The 19,884-nt window shown below is 58.4% G+C and overlaps 1 protein-coding gene across 1 annotated transcript in view; it reads left to right on the top strand.

The window, feature by feature from the left end:
- The window catches only part of ATP6V0A2 (ATPase H+ transporting V0 subunit a2), a 39,715-nt gene that overhangs the window by 11,164 nt on the left and 8,667 nt on the right, over positions 1 to 19,884 (top strand). The window contains exons 6-15 of the mRNA XM_070066095.1: positions 1,351 to 1,477; positions 5,023 to 5,105; positions 6,507 to 6,600; positions 7,828 to 8,040; positions 9,062 to 9,212; positions 9,419 to 9,555; positions 10,056 to 10,243; positions 10,336 to 10,426; positions 15,191 to 15,309; positions 16,013 to 16,223. Coding sequence (XP_069922196.1) covers positions 1,351 to 1,477; positions 5,023 to 5,105; positions 6,507 to 6,600; positions 7,828 to 8,040; positions 9,062 to 9,212; positions 9,419 to 9,555; positions 10,056 to 10,243; positions 10,336 to 10,426; positions 15,191 to 15,309; positions 16,013 to 16,223 — 1,414 coding nt within the window. The remainder of the gene's footprint in view (positions 1 to 1,350; positions 1,478 to 5,022; positions 5,106 to 6,506; positions 6,601 to 7,827; positions 8,041 to 9,061; positions 9,213 to 9,418; positions 9,556 to 10,055; positions 10,244 to 10,335; positions 10,427 to 15,190; positions 15,310 to 16,012; positions 16,224 to 19,884) is intronic.

The raw sequence follows: 19,884 nt of genomic DNA, 5'->3' as shown, positions 1-19,884 counted from the left end.
CGGGCCGTTTGTCTTCGTTGGTCCTGCTTCATGCCGCTTTCCTTTGGCCTTTTCTCCTGTTTGTTTGCTCACTTGAACTGGTGGCAGCCCACCTCCCTGTGTGACCTGTGATTTACAGTTTGTGAATATTTACAGAAATGCTCGCAAGCTTACGTTTCTCATTTCCTCATCGTTTCTCATTTCCTCATCGGCAGGGCTGGGAGAGTCCGAGCACGCCCTCTGGCCCGCAGCCGCTGCACGTCTGCCCCTCAGGGCGGGCTCTCTGTTGGTGTTCTGACTGTGCAGGGAGTGCACATTTTAAAAGAACAGATTTATTCATGTATTTGAAAGGTAGAGCCACAGAGAGGGAGAGGGGGAGGGAGATCTTCAGTCCCTGGTTCACTTCTCAAATGGCCACAACAGCCAGAGCTGGGCCAGGAGGGTCTCCCTCGTGGGTGCAGGTGCCCTAGTGCTTGGGCCGTCTTCTGCTGCTTTCCCAGGTGCGTTAACAGGGAGCTGGGTTGGAAGTGGCGCAGCCGGATTGCAAACCGGCAGTCTGATGTGGGATGCCGGCGTCACAAGTGACAGCTTCCTCTGCTGCGCCAGCGCGCCGGCCCCGCGTTGTGAACGCAAGCCCCAAACCTGGGTGAATTCTAACCCACGCTGATCAGTTCTCAGGGGAGACTCTGCCTCCGTGCAGATCCAAACTGAAGCACACCAGCTTACTCGTGGTCCCCTGTGCAAGTGCTCTGGGTGTGGACAGGTGCTGCCTTGGGGAGATCGGTTCTTGCCCAGGCGCCCAGGCCTGCCCTAAGCACCAGACTGTCTGTCTCAGGTTTTGACTCCAGGAGTTTCTGTTTACTCCTGGCTCGGCCGCCATTTAAACGTATTTTAAAAAGCACTCTCTGTGGGGTGGGGTTTTGTGGTGCAGTGGGTTAAACCACCACTTGTGATGTTGGCGTCTCGTATTGGAGCATCTGCTTCGAGTCTCGGCTGCTCTGCTTCCGATTCAGCTCCCTGCTGATGCGCCCGGGAAGGCAGCGGAAAGGTGTTCCAAGTTCTTGGGCCCCTGCTGCCCACCTGGGAGACCAGGATGGCGCTACATACAGGCTTCTGGCTTCTGTTGGTTGGGCTGTCTGCCAACCAGCAGATGGAAGAACTCTGTCTCCGTGTCTCTCACTCTCTATCACTCTGCCTTTCGCATAAATAAGTAAATAAATAAACAAGCATTAACATAAATTCTGTGCAGCGTGTCAGGTGTCTGCAGTTGGAGAGCTTGGGGCTGCCTCACCATTTGGCTGGAAATGATTGTCTTCCTCACTCCTCTTGGTTGCCTCTAACTGCCTCTGGGTGGTCTGTGTTGTCTCACAGGTTTGTGTCTGGCCTGATTAACCAAGGAAAAGTGGAAGCATTTGAGAAAATGCTGTGGCGGGTCTGCAAAGGGTACACCATTCTGACCTACGCCGAGCTGGACGAGCCCCTCGAAGACCCCGAAACGGTGAGTGCCCGGCGTGACCACCTGCTGCCTGTGGCAGACGGGAGAGAAGTGCGAGTCTAGGCCAAGGAACGTTCCTCCTGAACCCGATGTCTTGTCTGACCATCCTCCGGCACGTTTGCGTGTGGTCCCTGAGCTCGAGGACGCTCTCCCTGTTGCCAAGATGAGACCAGGGCAAGATGTGGACTAGATACCAGATGTACCTTGCCGTCCCGGTTCTGTCCCGGCAGAGGGTGTGGTTTAGAACCATGTGTTGATCTGGGGGTCCTGTGTCCTTGGTCTCCTTTTTCTGGGAGTTTCTTAGGCTCTCCTCAAGTCCCATGACCTTGCAACTTAAAAAATGATGGGCCAGTCTTCTTTTTTTAAAAAATTTATTTGAAAGGCAGAGTTAGAGAGAGAGAGAGAGGTCTTCCATCGCTGGTTCACCCTGCAAATGGCCACGACAGCCAGAGCTGGGCCGATCTGAAGCCAGGAGCTAGGAGCTGCTTCCGGTTCTCCCACGCAAGAGCAGGGCCCAAGCACTTGGGCCGTCTTCTGCTTTCCCAGTAGAGAGCTGGATCGGAAGTGGAGTAGCTGGGACTTGAACCGGCACACGAATGGGATGCCAGCACTGCAGGTGGCAGCCTTACCCGCTACACCACAGCGCCGGCCCCACGGGCTGGTGTTTTCTGGGTTTGTCGGCTACTTTCTCATGAGGTTCAGGTCATGTGTCCCTGGCAGGAAGTGGTGCTGTGTTCTTCCCGGGGCGCCCTGTCACGCGACACGTGGCTCTGCGGCCTGTTCTGGAGTGTTCGCTAGGCCCTGGGCCCCTGCACTGAGAGGCTTCACTTTGCCTGTGTGACGAGCGAGCGTTTGGGAAAGGTGCCGGGACAGCTCGCACCCTCTTCCTGCTGGATTTGGCGGCTGTGCTCTGCCGACACGCTGCCTCTCCGGGTCGGAACCGGAGCTTCTGTGGCTTTTCACCTGTTCCCGTCATCTTTGGAGCACGCCCTGGCTTTCGCGCGTACTCAGATACCCAGATCGAGCTGTGACTGCCCTCCCGCAGCTCTGGGTCAGCCGTCGGCAGACACACTCAGAGCGTTGTTTGCTGCGCTGCTGTCCGCAGCCCAGCACCCCAGGCCTGGTCCCGGCCTCCTCCGTTTCCGTCTCTGGCTCCTTTCCTCGGAGTGGGGAGCTTGGCTCCTGGCCCTCCACGCTGGCTGCTCAGTCCCTGCATGAGCAGCTGCTCTCCCGCCATCGCCCAGCCCTGCTCCTTTGAGCTCCGAGTTCCGTGCGCCCGCCGGGCCCCTGGTGTCTGGACGCCTCTCTCACCCCGTTCGGGCTCTGCTGGTGCCCCCGGCTGCTCCCCTGCGCGGATGGCCTCTGCCATGGGCCGCTGTTGCCCCCTCCCTGCCCCGTGTCAGACCGGACTCGGAGCAGAGGGAGACCCCACACTCGGGGGAGCGCCTGCAGTCGACGCTCCCACCCTCCAGCAGGTCCCAGCAGGAGGCTCCGGTGTCGCTGTCGCTGTCGCTGTCCGTGCAGCCCGGTCAGCTCTCTGTTGGTGTCTGCCGGCTTTCTGCACCCTTCCTTCAGCTCTGCTCTTTGGTGCGAATCGCCGGTCACTTGTGGAGATGCTCCGAGGGCACGGCGGCGTCTGTCCCTCCGCACACCTCGGCCCTGCTGCCCCTTCCCTCTCGCCTCTGCCTGTGGTCGCTGTCTGTGGACTTGGTGGCTGTCACTCTGGCTGGCATCGCATTTCAGCTTGCCTGCCTCAGCCCTGGCGGCAGCTGCTCCTCCCAGGAGCCCAGGTTGTCTGTAGCAGAGGTTAGGGTGAGACACCAAGGCCAGGGTGCTTGGGTGCTCAGTCGCCCTGGAGAGTTCATCTCCCCCTGCTGCCACTCCCCCATGCCACCCTGTCCTTGGCTGAGGGGTGTACACCTGTGTGGCTTTGCAGTGGCTCCTCAGCTCCCCCCCAGCCTGGCCCTGTCCCTGCCCCCAGGACACAGCTCTGTCTTCCTTCGGCCCTTTGGGCTCTTGGATAATTTCATGCTTTAAATTCCATGCCTGAATGTGTGCCTCGATTTGTCCTCTGTGCTGAACACCAGGCTGTTGCCTCACTGCCCGCGTAAGTGTCCGGGAGATGTCTCCCCTCAGGGCCTTGGGCCGAGCTGCTCCTTTCCCCCCGACCCTGCCCCTCCAAACTGCTCGTGTCAGGACTTGCCATCAACTGCCGGCCGGCGCTGCCGTGCGTGCCTGCCCCTGCCCCTGCCCCCCCGCATCAGCACCATCCCTGTACACCTGCAGTCCCATCGTGGCACTCTCTGCTTCAAGGGGTCCTGGCCTCCCACGCCGGGCCTTCTCCTTTGCCGCCGCCTGTCACTCTCTGGCCTCCCCGAGCTTGCGTCTGCGCTGGCCGCTCCTGGGCTTGAAGGCTCCTCGCCTGCTGCGCCTGCCCCAGCGTGGCTTCTCAGGGAGGCCTTCCAGGCCCCCTCGCTGGGGTCACAGCCCCGCCCTCCATCCGTCTCCCCTTCCAGCCTTAGTTTCTGTCTTTTTTTTTTTTTAAGTTTATTTTTATTTTTCATTTACTTTATAGGCAGAGCAAGTGAGCGAGCGAGCAAGAGAGAGGTCTTCCATCAGCTGGTTTATTACCCAAATATTCCCCAAATGCCTGCGTCAGCCAGGGCTGGGCCAGGCTGAAGCCTGGAGCCAGGAACTCCATCCAGCTCTTCAGGCGGGTGCAGGGTCCCAAGTCCTTGAGCTATCATCTGCTGCACCCCAGGGTGCCCATTAGAAGCAGGATTGTAGGTGCGGCAGCCAGGACCGGAACTGACGCTCTTATGTGGGAGATGGGCGCCTAGAGCAGTGGCCTAACCCTGCACTGACCTCCTGGGCTTCGCGTCTCTCGCTGTCCATGTGGACGTCAGCTCCCCTCCCCTCCCAGGCCAGGGGCTTTTACCTCGTGTGTTCATTGCCGTATCTCCAGCAGCTCCAGTAGCCCGTGGCAAACAGGCCAAAACCCAAACCCGTTCTACAGTAGCCCGTAGCAAACAGGCCAGAATCCAAACCCGTTTTCTCGACTTCCGTGTTGCGGGCACACCCTCGTGTTCTCTGAAGTCCTCGCAGTCTGAGGGCGACGCCCTGCTGAAAGGCGCCTGGCCTGGTGTATGCTGCCCGTTCATTCCTGTTCCTCTCGCTGCCGCCAGCCATGTACCTCGGGGCTGGCGGAGCTTTTCCAGCCCCTGTGTTAGCCCCAAAGGGCCGGTGACGCCTTCGTGTGCTTGGCAGCAGAAGCATGCAGGTGGGGAACCCTGCTGTGTGTGGACTGCAGACCTGGAGGACACGGCGCCGCCCCAGACTTGCTGGGAGTGTGGTGTTGGGTGCCCAGAGCATCTGCCCTGCTGGGGCTGTCCTGTGGGTGCTCCCCCCGCAGCGAGGAGGGGCTCCGCGGCCATGGGACCTGGGGGGAGGAGGACTGGCCGAGTCAGTGAGTGAGTGCCCTAGCTCCGTGGCAGCACTGGAGCCGCGGCGCCTCGGAAGTAACGCCTGGCCCTGTTTGCTCCTTGTAGGGAGAAGTGGTGAAGTGGGGTGTGTTTCTGGTGTCCTTCTGGGGAGAGCAGATCGGCCAGAAGGTCAAGAAGATCTGCGATTGGTAAGAGAAGCCGCGCCTCGTCCTGACCTCTGTATCGTCACCTCTGGTTTTCCACCAGTGTCCTGCGGGGAGAAATGTGCTGGGTTTTGGCCCCATGATTTCCGACTTTCCTGTTTGGAGTTGCTGTTGCTTTTAGCTCCACGCTGGGCTCTGGTGGCACCACTGGGCCCGTGGCACAGCTTGGGGGGTTCCCTCCCCTGCACTGTGGAGAAGGAGGGGTCATGCGGATGGACGGGGCCTCCCTGGATCCAGAGACTCCTTCGGCCACTTCCTGGCTGGAACTGCTTGGACAAGTCACCATGTGTAAAAGGCAGGGGGGTCCAGTCCCCGAGTCCTGTAGGACTGAGATGAGGCGGTGGGAGCTGTCCGTGGGGCGCAGGCAGCTGCCTGGGACTCTGCCTTGGCCAGGAAACGTGAGCAGCAGCCGAAGGCTGGGTGTGCTTGCCCGGAACCGCGAGGCTGCCGGTGTCTCCTGGGTCGGTGGGGCCCGTGTGTCCCGGCTCCTGGTGTTGAGATCTCAGCAGCGTGGGAGGTGGTTTTTAGGTATTGCCTGGGGGAACTGCTGTTTTTTAACAGATGCACATGTATTTTAGCGCAGATTAGGCAGGGTATGCCCAGCTGGCAAACCTGATTCCACAGGGTAAAAGCGAGGGGAGGATATTTCCAGAGTCAGACCTTGAGTGGAATTAAGTTTGGTGTTCGCGTGCTAAGGTGGCCGGCATGACCCAGTGTCCAGTGACCCTGAGAAAGCGCCGGCTCTGAGGAGGCCCTGGGCAGCCAGAGCTCAGTTCTCTTCTTGCCCTGTGTGTGCATGAGCGTGTGTGCGCCTGTGTGTGTGTGAGCATGTGTGCATGTGTGTGTGTGCGTACACCTGTGTGTGCGTGCACCTGTGTGTGTGAACGTGTGCCTGTGTGTGCATGAGTGTGTGTGTACCTGTGTGTGCACCTATGTGAGCGTGTGAGTGCGCCTGTGTGTGCGTGTGCCTATGTGTGCATGAGTGTGTGTGTGCATGCACCTGTGTGTGTCAGCATGTGAATGTATGCCTGTATGTGTGTGTGCCTGTGTGTGCGTGTGTGTGAGCATGTGTGTGCACGTGCCTGTGTGTGTGCACCTGTGTGTGTGCACCTGTGTGTGCGTCTTTGTGTTTTAAATCTGTAGAGTGATTTGGGCCTGGGGATGTTGGTGGGTTTCAGAGCGGGGCTCCCCGAGTTGGGGTGGGAGAGCGCGTGCCGATGTGGGTTCAGAGGTGTTTGCTGATTTCCTCACAGCGCTTTCCCGGGTGGGTGCCTGCGCCCGTTCTGTTTTCGCAGAGGAAGACTTTATCCCGTGTGGGAGGGTCGGGGCGGGGGCAGCTGCTCTCAGGCCCCGCGGTCCTGAGCTGAGACTGAGTTCTGCTTCCAGTTACCACTGCCACGTCTACCCCTACCCTGGCACCGCCGAGGAGCGCAGAGAGATCCAGGAGGGGCTGAACACGCGGATCCAGGATCTGTACACTGTGAGTGCGCGTCCCTCCCGGAGCCGTGTGCTCCCTCGTGAGTGGGCAGTGTGGCTGTGGACAAGCCGGGCAGGCGTGCTCCTGGATGGTTGGTTTCATTAGCCTGGGGTCATGGTGGGATGCTGGAAGGGATTCTTGGGTTGTCTGATGACACATGACAACAGGTCTTGTGTGGGGTGGCGGGGACCCTTCCCCCTGCGTCCTCTGTATCAGTGAGGGTTCTGGTGCCAGGCAGTGAACGTAGGTTCTGACCTGTTCATGCAAAAAGGGATTTTTTTTTTTTAAGATTTATTTGTTGGGGTCAATGCTGTGACGTAGCAAGTAAAGCTGCTGCCTGCAGTGCTGGCATGGGGGTGCTGGTTTGAATTCTGGCTGCTTCACTTTCGGTCCAGCTCTCTGCTCTGGCCTGGGAAAGCAGTGGTAGTTGACCCAAGTCCTTGGGCCCCTGCACCTGCATGAGAGACCTGGAAGAAGCTCCTGGCTCCTGGCTTCGGATCAGCCCCGTTCTGGCTGTTGTGGCCATTTGGGGGGTGAACCAGTAGATGAAGACCCCTCTCTCTCTCTCTGCCTCTGCCTCTGCCTCTCTGTAACTGCCTTTCAAATAAATAAATAGTTTTTAAAAAAGAGATTTATTTGTCTGTTTGAAAGGCAGAGTTACAGAGGGGGAGAGAGAGAGAGAGATCTTCCATCTGCTGGTTCACTCCCCAAATGGCCACAGTGACCAGGGCTGGGCCAGGCCAGAGCCAGGAACCTCTTCCAGGTCTCCAACATGGGTGCAGGGGCCCAAGCACTTGGGCCACCCTCCACTGCTTTCCCAGGCCAGTAGCCAGAGAGCTGGATTGGAAGAGGAGCACCCATATAAGATGCCACTGTAGGCAGCGGCTTAACCCGCTACGCCGCAGTGCTGGCCAAAGTGGATTTTTTTGGCAGAAAGGAATGGGGTGGGCTGTTGGTGGCTCCTGGGTGGCAGGGGCCGGCCTAAACTTGGGAATAGGTAAGACTCCAGAGGGGAGCTGTCTTCCCCAGTTGGGCTGCCCCGTAGGCGGTGACCTCCCACCGTGTCCCGCGTTGTGTTCTCGAGAGGCACCTCTGAGGTTCACGGGCTGAGCGGCTGTTTTCTGCCCAGCTCCTGGCTCTCCCGCCGTACGCAGGTCCTGATGACCCTTCAGCCCTGTGCGAGACGGGAAGCCAGTGCTCCTGCCTGGAAGCCGTGTTGTGCTCCCCCAGGTGCTGCACAAAACCGAGGATTACTTGAGGCAGGTGCTGTGCAAGGCCGCCGAGTCCGTGTACGGCCGCGTGATCCAGGTGAAGAAGATGAAAGCCATCTACCACACACTGAACATGTGCAGCCTGGACGTGACCAACAAGTGCCTCATCGCCGAGGTCTGGTGCCCCGCGGCCCACCTGCAGGCCCTGCGCCAGGCGCTGGAGGAGGGCTCGGTAGGCTGCCGGCCCGCTGCGGGGCTCAGAGAACCTGGGGGCGGGCGCAGCGCAGAGTGCTGGGTGTGACGCGCGTGGTAGATGTGCTGTTTGCGTGAGCAGGACGCTCCCGGGGCTCAGTAGAAGGTAGAGGCACGTGGGAGGCACAGTGAGTGCTTCCTCCTGCCCGCGGTCTCGCTCAGTGCTTCCTCCTGCCCGCGGTCTCGCTCGGTGCTTCCTCCTGCCCGCGGTCTCGCTCGGTGCTTCCTCCTGCCCGCGGTCTCGCTCGGTGCTTCCTCCTGCCCGCGGTCTCGCTCGGTGCTTCCTCCTGCCCGCGGTCTCGCTCGGTGCTTCCTCCTGCCCGCGGTCTCGCTCGGTGCTTCCTCCTGCCCGCGGTCTCGCTCGGTGCTTCCTCCTGCCCGCGGTCTCGCTCGGTGCTTCCTCCTGCCCGCGGTCTTGCTCAGTGCACTAAAGCTGGTGTTGCTGTTCTGAGTCTGCTCGCCACAGATGTGAGCAGATGCTCTTTTCCAAGGCTGTTCGTTAAAAAACCTTTTTATATTTTTATTTTTTTAACTATTTAGTACTGTGTGCAAACACTGTGGTTTCTTTGACTAGTTCCTGGTCATTTGGGTAGTTTGCACTTCCACAGCTAACCCTGCAGTGAGCTCCGTGTGACCTGGGCACACGCAGCTGCGGGGTAAATTCCCAGCGGAACTTCTGGGTCAGTTGAGACAGAGCCTGCCCTTCTGTTACCAGTGAGGTTGAACGACCTTTTGAATTTTCTTTATGTGAATTGCCTGTTCATACCATCTGCCCATTTTCTGCTGCGCTGTTGGTCTTTTCCTTCCTTTTGGGAGACAGCAGCCCCCAGGGGTCCCTCCCACAGCCCCCACCCTCGAAGAGGTGCCTCTTCCTCTTGGTCTTCGTGCTGAGCCTGCCTGCGTCCCAGGTGCCGACTGACTTCCCTGTCACCTGGCCCGGGGCAGGCAGCCAGGCCGTGAGGTGATGGGCAGTTGTTGTGTTTTCGTGTTTTGTGTGACAGAGAGAGAGTGGTGCCACACTCCCTTCGTTCATGAACACGATCCCAACCAAAGAGACACCCCCAACTCTGATCCGCACCAACAAGTTCACCGAGGGTTTCCAGAACATCGTGGACGCCTACGGGGTGGGCAGCTACAGAGAAGTGAACCCAGGTGGGAGTCCCCCCGCGGGATGAGAGCGTGGTCGGTGTTGGGCACGTGGACCCTCCGATGCAGCTCTGTCCTCTTGCTGCACGGCCGTAAGCTGAGCCTCACTCCTGTCTGGAGCGAGTCGGGATCGTGGGCCGTCGCCGTGCGGGCCTCGCGCAGACGTGCTGTGTGCACCGGCACTCACACCTCCCGCCTGTGTCCTCCCGCAGCTCTCTTCTCCATCATCACCTTCCCCTTCCTGTTTGCTGTGATGTTCGGGGACTTTGGGCACGGCTTTGTGATGTTCCTGTTTGCCCTCTTGTTGGTGTTGAATGAAAACCATCCCAGGCTGAATCAGTCCCAGGAGGTAAAATTGCAAACACGCCAGCTCATTACGCCTGATCAGGGAGCATTAGCAGTGATCATCCCAAGACGGGTTTTCTTTTTGCCTTATTTATTTGAGAAATAGAGCAGGAGAGAAGGAACGAGTTTCCACCTGCTGGTTCACTCCCCAAGTGTCCACAACAGCCAGGGCTGGGCCAGGCTGCAGCCAGGGGCCAGGGCCTCCATCTGGGTCTCCCCCATGGGTGGCAGGGACCCAAGTTCTTGAGCCGTCACTACTGTGTCCCAGGGAAGCTGGAATCAGGAGCAGAGCTGGGACTCGGACACAGGCACTCGGATATGGGATGCGGGCCTCCTAGTCAGCTTCCTAGCTGCTGGACCAAGCAAGCATCCCGAGAGGCATTGTCCTCCATGTTGGCTCGCCAGGGCTCAGCCGTGTGGCCTGTCACCTGGAGGCAGGCGTGGCTGGGCCCGCAGCTGCTGCTGTTGCCTGAACACAGCTCCTGCCGCCTTTGCGTCTCACAGATCATGAGGATGTTCTTCAACGGCCGCTACATCCTGCTGCTGATGGGCTTGTTCTCTGTGTACACGGGCCTCGTCTACAACGACTGCTTCTCCAAGTCGGTGAACCTGTTCGGCTCTGGGTGGAACGTGTCCGCCATGTACAGCGCCAGTCACTCTCCGGCAGAGCAGAGGAGCCTGGTGCTGTGGAAGTAGGTGCCCCTTACCGAGCGGTGGCTGCCAGCGCCTCCCCGCGGTCTGGCCCCCAGCCGCGGCCACCGGCTCACTCTGCCTTGCGTTGCAGCGACAGCGTCGTGAGGCGCAGCAGGGTCCTGCAGTTGGATCCCAGTGTTCCTGGAGTGTTCCGAGGCCCCTACCCGTTTGGAATCGATCCCGTGAGTGTCTTCACTGCCACGGTGCTCCGCGCTCTGTCCCACCTGGGGCCCGAGCTCCGGGTGGTCCCGGCTGGGTGTGTTCTGAGCAGGTCACGTGTGCGTGGAGCCGCGAGCTGGCGCGTCTGCACTGGGGGAGTAAGGCCCGTGCCCAGACTGAGCGGTCCATGGAGAGAGCACTACATCCCGACGTGTTTCTGTTTCTTTTTCCTTTTTAAAAGTAAGATTTATTTTATTTATTTCAGAGAGAGAGGATGAGACAAGTAGAGAGCTCTCATTTGCTGGTTCACTCCCCAGATACCTGTGATGGCTGGGGCTGGGCCAGGCCAAAGCCAGGAGCCGAGAACTCAGTCCATGTCTCCCATATGGGTGCAGGGGCCAGGGACTTGAGCCACCACCTGCTGCCTCTGGGTGGAACACTGACATCTTCTGGCCCATTTTACTCCAGTGAAAAGTGACTTCAGGAGCCACAGAATGGATATCATTGCTTAAGCCTCTTCTTTGTTTACAATTTTTTTGCCTTTTTTTTTTTTTAAAGATTTATTTATTTATTTGAAAGTCAGAATTGCACAGAGAGAGGAGAGGCAGAGAGAGATCTCCCATCCAATGGTTCACTCCCCAAATGGCTGCAACGGCCCGAGCTGCGCCCATCTGAAGCCAGGAACCAGGAGCTTCTTCCGGGTCTCCCACGTGGGTGCAGGGGCCCAAGGACTTGGGACATCTACTGCTTTTGCCAGGCCACAGCAGAGAGCTATATTGGAAGAGGAGCAGCCGGGACTAGAAGCGGCGCCCATATGGGATGCCGGCGCTTTAGGCCAGGCATTAGCCTGCTGTGCTACAGTGCCAGCCCCTACAATTTTTTTTTTTTTTTGAAGATTTTATTTATTTGAGAGGTAGAGTTACAGACAGTGAGAGGGAGAGACAGAGAAAGGTCTTCCTTCCACTGGTTCATTCCCCAAATGGCCGCAACGGCTGAAACTGAGCCAATCGAAAGCCAGGAGCCAGGAGCTTCTTCCAGGTCTTCCACACAGGTGCAGGGGCCCAAGGACTTGGGCCATCTTCTACTGCTTTCCCAGGCCATAGCAGAGAGCTGGATTGGAAGAGTAGCCAGGACTAGAACCGGCGCCCATATGGGATGCCGGCACTGCAGGCGGAGGATTAACCCACTGTGCCATGGCGCCGGCCCCTTAAGTCTCTTTGTGTATGTGCATTAATTTTGACTCTTTGAGAAAGAAGCCACGTGGTGTTTTAGAGCTAAAAGGAAGCTTAAGGCTCTCTGGTGCCTGCTGGGTCTTGGTTGGACTGGAAAGTATTTGCAGAAGGAAAATAGCTTCTTAGGGAGCCAGGACCCCCTTCCCGCACATGGGGGCCCAAGCAGGCTGGGAGCCAGGACCCCCGCCCCGCACATGGGGTCCAAGCAGGCTGGGAGCCAGGACCCCCACCCCGTACATGGGGGCCCAAGCAGGCTGGGAGCCAGGACCCCCGCCCCGCACATGGGGCCCAAGCAGGCTGGGAGCCAGGACCCCCTTCCCGCACATGGGGGTCCAAGCAGGCTGGGAGCCAGGACCCCCGCCCCGCACATGGGGGTCCAAGCAGGCTGGGAGCCAGGACCCCCGTCCCGCACATGGGGGCCCAAGCAGGCTGGGAGCCAGGACCCCCGTCCCGCACATGGGGGTCCAAGCAGGCTGGGAGCCAGGACCCCAGCCCCGCACATGGGGCCCAAGCAGGCTGGGAGTCAGGACCCCCGCCCCGCACATGGGGCCCAAGCAGGCTGGGAGCCAGGACCCCCGCCCCGCACATGGGGGTCCAAGCAGGCTGGGAGCCAGGACCCCAGCCCCGCACATGGGGCCCAAGCAGGCTGGGAGTCAGGACCCCCGCCCCGCACATGGGGCCCAAGCAGGCTGGGAGCCAGGACCCCCTTCCCGCACATGGGGGTCCAAGCAGGCTGGGAGCCAGGACCCCCGCCCCGCACATGGGGGTCCAAGCAGGCTGGGAGCCAGGACCCCCACCCCGTACATGGGGGCCCAAGCAGGCTGGGAGCCAGGACCCCCGTCCCGCACATGGGGCCCAAGCAGGCAGGGAGCCAGGACCCCCGCCCCGCACATGGGGCCCAAGCAGGCTGGGAGCCAGGACCCCCTTCCCGCACATGGGGGTCCAAGCAGGCTGGGAGCCAGGACCCCAGCCCCGCACATGGGGCCCAAGCAGGCTGGGAGTCAGGACCCCCGCCCCGCACATGGGGCCCAAGCAGGCTGGGAGCCAGGACCCCCTTCCCGCACATGGGGGTCCAAGCAGGCTGGGAGCCAGGACCCCCGCCCCGCACATGGGGGTCCAAGCAGGCTGGGAGCCAGGACCCCCGCCCCGCACATGGGGCCCAAGCAGGCTGGGTCCCCGTGAGGCTCAGGCCTGGGAATCCCAGAGCAGAGGTCCCCTGAACCACCAGGAGCCTTCCTGGGGATTCTCAGTCCCAGAGAGGGGCTTAGAGGGAGGTGGGAGTCCCTGGGCAGTGCTGGGGTAGAGTGAGGATGAGTTCCTGGCTCTGCAGCCTGGGTCCTGCAGACACGTGTGTGGGGACTTCAGGGTGTTTATGGGAAAAGGGATTAAAAGATGACTTGATTTTGGTGGCGGAAGAGATCTATGCATCGTTTTCTCACAATGCACTTTCTGCCCACACTTCCTGAGAACTTCTCACGTGCATGGATTTTTTTTGTACCAAAAGAAGCTTATCTTTAATCCCATTCTCCACGAAGGGCTCTTACATGTTTATACCTGTATTTATGCACACGCATAGATAAAGAGATGAGCCATCTCCAGCCTTTTAAAAAGTCCCCGCTTGGAGCAGGCATTTGGCCCCGTGGTTGGGACGCCCACGTCCCACGTCGGAGTGCCTGGGTCTGATTCCTGGCTCCAGCTTCCGACTCCAGCTTCCTGCTAATTCAGGCCCTGGGAGGTGGTGGTGGTGCCCCAAGTACTTGGGTCCCTGCCACTCAGGTGAGAGACCTGATTACGTTCCCAGCTTGGGCTCTTGTGGGCATTTGGAGAGTGAACCGGACGATGGGTGCTGTGTCTGTCTTTCTCTTTCTGTCTCTGGGCACTGCTACACGGCCTGTCAAGCTGCTGCTTGGGGTGCCTGCGTCACGTGGCAGAGAGCTAGCTTGAGACCTGGCTGCTCCACTTTCAGTCCAACTTCCTGCTAGCACACCCAGGAGGCAGCGGGTAGCCTACGTGCCCGAGTCCCTGCCACCCATGTAGGAGACCACGATGGAGCTCTTGACTCCTGGCTTTGGCCTGCGCCAGCCCTGGCTACGGCGGACATTCAGGGAGCAAACCAGTGGATGAGTCCCTTTCCCACTCGCCTCCTCCTCCCAGTCCCAGCCTTACCCCTGCTCAGCAGCCTCTGTGGGCGGGTGGTTCCTTGTGTCCTTTCAGAGTGTTTGTGGGTAGGTGAGTATGGGTGGAGTCAGGCGCCCTCCAGGGCTGCGCTGTCCGAGACCACGCTCCAGAAATTTCTGCCGGCTTGGCTTCCACGCCTTCAAACCAGGGAAGCTCACCGGTACCCTTCTCTTACTTTCCAGCCCAAAATGCCTCATTCTAAAATCTTTTTTTTTTTTTTAAAGATTCATTTTATTTATTTGAAAGAGTTACAGAGAGAGGTGTAGAGAGAGAGAGAGAGGTCTTCCATCTGCTGGTTCACTCCCCAGATGGCTGCAATGACCAGAGCTGTGCCGATCCAAAGCCAGGAGCCAGGAGCTTCTTCTGGGTCTCCCACGCGGGTGCAGGGGCCCAAGGACTTGGGCCATCCTCCACTGCTTTCCCAGGTCATAGCAGAGAGCTGGTTGGGAAGAGGTGCAGCCGGGACTAGAACCGGCGCCCATATGGGATGCCGGTGCTTCAGGGCAGGGCTTTAACTTGCTGCACCACAGCACTGGCCCCTAAATCTAAAATTTATTTTTAATTAAAAGTGATTTTTTTCTTTCCTAATATGCCTTGTTTCTCTTTTCATAATTCACCTACAGGCAGGACTGTAGTGATTAATTTTCAAGGAGAAAGCAAAGCCATCACTGGGCAGGGGCCTAGAGGGGCTGGGGTCCGAGTTGCTGGGCAGGGGCCTTGTGAGGGGGGGAGGCTGGGGTCTGAGCTGCTGGGCAGAGGCCTTGTGAGGGGGGGAGGCTGGGGTCTGAGCTGCTGGGCAGGGGCCTGGGGGGGATGCAGAGGCCTGGGTGGGTGGGGTCAGAGCTGCTGGCCAGGGGCCTGGGAGGCTGGGGTCAGAGCCACTCTGTGCTTGGGCCCAGCTCAGTCTGGGTCCAGCTGCTTGTTACACTTCTGCCCCCCCCCCCCCCCCGCTAAACTGTCAAAACACACGTGTCAGAGAGTGTATCCCACATGTCGGTGTGTTCTAATGCGTATTCTGTACCCCTGCCCAGGGAAGGGAGGGGATGGAGCCCAGGACCCTGCGAGTGTCCATTCCCTTCCCCAGAGGGCTGGGGGCCAGAGGGACCTTCTGCTCTGCACTGTGCTGTTCTTTGTGCTGTTTCTACCTGGGCTTGTGCCCTAAACCTTACGCTGTGTGCTCAGCGTTCTGTGAACTTGGTGGTGGTGGACGTGGTCCTTCACAGTCTGGCCTGGTGTAGGAAAGCCGATGGTTCCCGGTTGACAGCATCGAGTCTGAATGCTGTTTCCTCTTTAGATCGAAAGCTGCTTTCAGCTGAAGCCGGAACTTTCTCGAGTGCCAGCTGCTGAGGGTGGTCTCCTGTTCTGTTTTGTTTTTAGATTTGGAACTTGGCCACAAACCGCCTCACTTTCCTAAATTCCTTCAAAATGAAAATGTCTGTGATTTTAGGAATTATTCACATGACTTTTGGCGTCATTCTGGGAATATTTAACCACTTGTAAGTACATATTTTCTAAAGTCGTATTTGTAATAAGCCAGGGGTGTGTCCGAGTGTTACCGCCTGCTGCGGCTGTCCTGGGTAGCCGTGAGGGGTAGCTGTCATGCTGCTGTGTGTGATCACGCAGTCCTCCCGCATTGCTTAGGAGCCTCCTTTATCTGGCAAATAGGAGCACAGGGTGTGTGCCGGGTGCTGTTCCAGGCACGAGGGCTTCAGCAGTGAAGGGACAGGAAGAAGTTTCTGTCCTCAGGGGGCTTACCCGGAAGTGGGGAGGTGTGCACTCTGCAAGTTCCTGTTTATTTCCACAGTCATTTATCAGCAGAATGACAGAGAGGAGATGCACACACACACACGTGCGCACACACGCACGCACACACATGCACAGATCTTCCATCTGCTGGTTAATTCCCCAAATGCAACAATGGCCAGTGCTGGGCCAGGCCAAAGCCAGGTCTCGCGTGTGGGCGGCAGGGTGGATGCACTTGGCCATCTTCTGCTGCTTTGCCAGGGATGCTGGCCCTGCAGGTGGCAGCTTTATGCTGCACTATGACTGGAAGCAGAGCAGCTGGGCTGCCGCCTGCACTTCCCTGCGGGACGCTGGTGTCACAGGCGGCGACCTCCCCTGCTGCACTGCAGTGCCGTCGTCGGTGCCGGCCGCGGCTCCGCACTTGCCCAGTGAGGTGACGCTGCCGCCCTTCTCCAGGCACTTCAGGAAGAAGTTCAATGTCTACCTGGTCTCCATCCCGGAGCTCCTGTTCATGCTGTGCATCTTTGGGTACCTGATCTTCATGATCATCTACAAGTGGCTCGTGTACTCGGCGGACACCTCCCGGGCGGCGCCCAGCATTCTGATCGAGTTCATCAACATGTTTCTGTTCCCAGCCAGCACGACGAGTGGGCTCTACCGGGGCCAGGTGGGTGTCTTCTCCCCGTGGCCCGTGGGCACCTGCCGTCACCACAGCGCGCCAGGCTCCGGTTGGGCATGACGTCACGCTTGCTGCCCCTGGGCGGCCGTGAGCCCTGGTGGGAAGACGTGTGTGACCCGAGGGTTTGTCTCACGATGTTTGTTAAAGCGTACCCCGGAGAACTTGGGCGAACTTCTGGCTGCACGTTTGCGTCCTTTTGAACTTTTGACTTTGTTTTTATTTATGCTTCTGTTCATGATTTTCTTTTTAAGTGTATTTTATCACTTTATTAAAACTTTTTAGATGAACATGGAAGCAGGTAAATTCAGGGACGCTCAGTGGAGCACAGGTGCTGTGGCAGGAAGATCCGTGAAGGGCCTGCGTCACGTAGCGCCCAGTGCTGACTGAGACCTGTCCTTAGTGCCCAGTACTGACTGAGGCCTGTCCTTAGTGTCCAGTACTGACCGAGGCCTGCGTCACGTAGCGCCCAGTGCTGAGAGACCTGTCCTTAGTGTCCAGTACTGACCGAGGCCTGTCCTTAGTGCCCAGTACTGACCGAGACCTGTCCTTAGTGCCCAGTGCTGACCGAGACCTGTCCTTAGTGCCCAATACTGACCGAGACCCGCCTCACTTAGCACCCAGTGCCAACCGAGACCTGTCCTTAGTGTCCAGTACTGACCGAGACCTGTCCTTAGTGTTCAGTACTGACCGAGGCCTGCCTCACTTAGCACCCAGTGCCGACCGAGACCTGTCCTTAGTGTCCAGTACTGACCGAGACCTGTCCTTAGTGTCTAGTACTGACCGAGGCCTGCCTCACTTAGCGCCCAGTGCCGACCGAGACTTGTCCTTAGTGCCCAGTGCCGACCGAGACCTGCCTCATGAGCGTTCAGTACTGACTGAGACCTGCCTCACTTAGCACCCAGTGCCAACCGAGACCTGTCCTTAGTGTCCAGTACTGACCGAGGCCTGCCTCACTTAGCACCCAGTGCTGACCAAGTCCTGTCCTTAGTGTCCAGTACTGACCGAGGCCTGCCTCACTTAGCGCCCAGTGCTGACCGAGACCTGTCGTTAGTGCCCAGTACTGACCGAGGCCTGCCCTAGAGCCCAGTGCCGACGGAGACCTGTCCTTAGTGTCCAGTACTGACCGAGGCCTGCCTCACTGAGCGTCAGTACTGACCGAGACCTGTCCTTAGTGTCCAGTACTGACCGAGACCTGTTCTTAGTGCCCAGTACTGACCGAGGCCTGCCTCACTTAGCGCCCAGTGCTGACCGAGACCTGTCCTTAGTGTCTAGTACTGACCGAGGCCTGCCTCACTGAGCATCCAGTACTGACCGAGACCTGCCTCACTTAGCACCCAGTACTAACCGAGGCCTGCCTCACTGAGTGTCCAGTACTGACCGAGACCTGCCTCACTGAGCGTCCAGTACTGACCGAGACCTGCCTCACTGAGCATCCAGTACTGACCGAGACCTGCCTCACTTAGCGCCCAGTGCCGACCGAGACCTGTCCTTAGTGTCCAGTACTGACCGAGGCCTGCCTCACTGAGCGTCAGTACTGACCGAGACCTGCCCTAGCGCCTAGCACTGACCGAGACCTGCCTCACTGAGCGTCAGTACTGACCGAGACCTGTCCTTAGTGTCCAGTACTGACCAAGACCTGCCTCATGAGAGTCCAGTACTGACCGAGACCTGTCCTTAGTGTCCAGTACTGACCGAGACCTGCCTCACTTAGTGTCCAGTACTGACCGAGAACTATCCTTAGTGCCCAGTACTGACCGAGGCCTGTCTCATGAGCGTTCAGTACTGACCGAGACCTGCCTCACTTGGCGCCCAGTGCCGACCGAGACCTGTCCTTAGTGTCCAGTGCCGACAGAGACCTGCCTCACTGAGTGTCAGTACTGACCGAGACCTGTCCTTAGTGCCCAGTACTGACCGAGACCTGTCCTTAGTGTCCAGTACTGACCGAGACCTGCCTCACTTAGCACCCAGTACTGACTGAGACCTGCCTCACTTAGCGCCCAGTGCCGACCGAGACCTGTCCTTAGTGTCCAGTGCCGACCGAGACCTGCCTCATGAGCGTTCAGTACTGACCGAGACCTGCCTCACTTAGCACCCAGTACTGACCAAGACCTGCCTCACTGAGCGTCCAGTACTGACTGAGACCTGCCTCACTTAGCACCGAGTACTGACCGAGACCTGCCTCACTGAGCGCCAGTACTGACCGAGACCTTCCCTAGTGCCCAGCACTGACCGAGACCTGCCTCACGTAGTGTCCAGTACTGACCGAGACCTGCCTCACTTAGCACCCAGTACTGACTGAGACCTGTCCTTAGCACCCAGTACTGACCCAGACCTGCCTCACTTAGCGTCCAGTACTGACCAAGACCTGCCTCACTTAACGTCCAGTACTGACTGAGACCTGCCTCATGTAGTGCCAGTACTGACTGAGACCTGTCCTTAGCACCCAGTACTGACCCAGACCTCCCTCACTTAGCGTCCAGTACTGACCCAGACCTGCCCCTACTTAGTGCCCAGTACTGACAGAGACCTTCCCTAGCACCCAGTACTGACTGAGACCTGCCTCACTTAGCACCCAGTACTGACCGAGACCTGCCTCACTTAGTGTCCAGCACTGACCGAGACCTGCCTCACATGTAGTGCCCAGTACTGACTGAGACCTGTCCTTAGCACCCAGTACTGACTGAGACCTGCCTCACTTAGCACCCAATACTGACAGAGACCTGCATCACTTAGCACCCAGTACTGACAGAGACCGCCCCTACTTAGTGCCCAGTACTGACCCAGACCTGCCTCACTTCGCGCCCAGTACCGACAGAGACCTGCCCTTACTTAGCGCGCAGTACTGACTGAGACCTGCCCTTACTTAGCGTCCAGTACTGACAGAGACCTGCCCCTACTTAGCACCCAGTACTGACAGAGACCTGCCCCTACTTAGCACCCAGTACTGACAGAGACCTGCCCCTACTTAGCTCCCAGTGCTGACCCAAGGCAACGCTTCCTTTGGTTACTGATTAAAAAGAAATATTTATTTATTTATTTAAAGTCAGAGTTACAGAGAGAGAGGGAGAGATCTTCCATCCACTGGTTCACTCCCCAAATGACCATAATGGCTAAAGCTGGGCCAGGCTGAAGCCAGGAGCCAGGACCTTCATCTGGGTCTCCCATGTGGGTGGCAGGGGTTGAAACACTTGGGCCGTCTTTCACTGCTTTTTCCAGGTATTTAGCAGGGAGCTGGATAGGAAGTGGAGCAGCCAGGACTTGAACCAGCACCCGTATGGGATGCTGGCCCTGCAGGTGGCAGCTTTATGCTGCACTATGACTCTGGCCTTTGGTTATTCATTCTTTTTATTTTTTTTTAAGATTTATTTATTTATTTGAAAGTCAGAGTCACACAGAGAGAGAAGGAGAGGCAGAGAAAGAGAGAGAGAGAGGTCTTTCATCTGCTGGTTTACTCCCCAATTGGACGCAATGGCCAGAGCCGTGCTGATCTGAAGCCAGGAACCAGGAGATTCTTCCGGGTCTCCCATGCAGATGCAGGGGCCCAAGCACTTGGGCCATCTTCCATTGCTTTCCCAGGCCACAGCAGAGAGCTGGAAGTGGAGCAGCTGGGACTTGAACTGGCGCCCATGTAGGACGCTGGCACTGCAGG

The sequence above is a fragment of the Oryctolagus cuniculus genome, chromosome 21 (assembly GCF_964237555.1).
Source record: "Oryctolagus cuniculus chromosome 21, mOryCun1.1, whole genome shotgun sequence".
Classification (NCBI taxonomy): domain Eukaryota; kingdom Metazoa; phylum Chordata; class Mammalia; order Lagomorpha; family Leporidae; genus Oryctolagus; species Oryctolagus cuniculus.
This window is presented reverse-complemented; position numbering and strand designations above follow the sequence as displayed.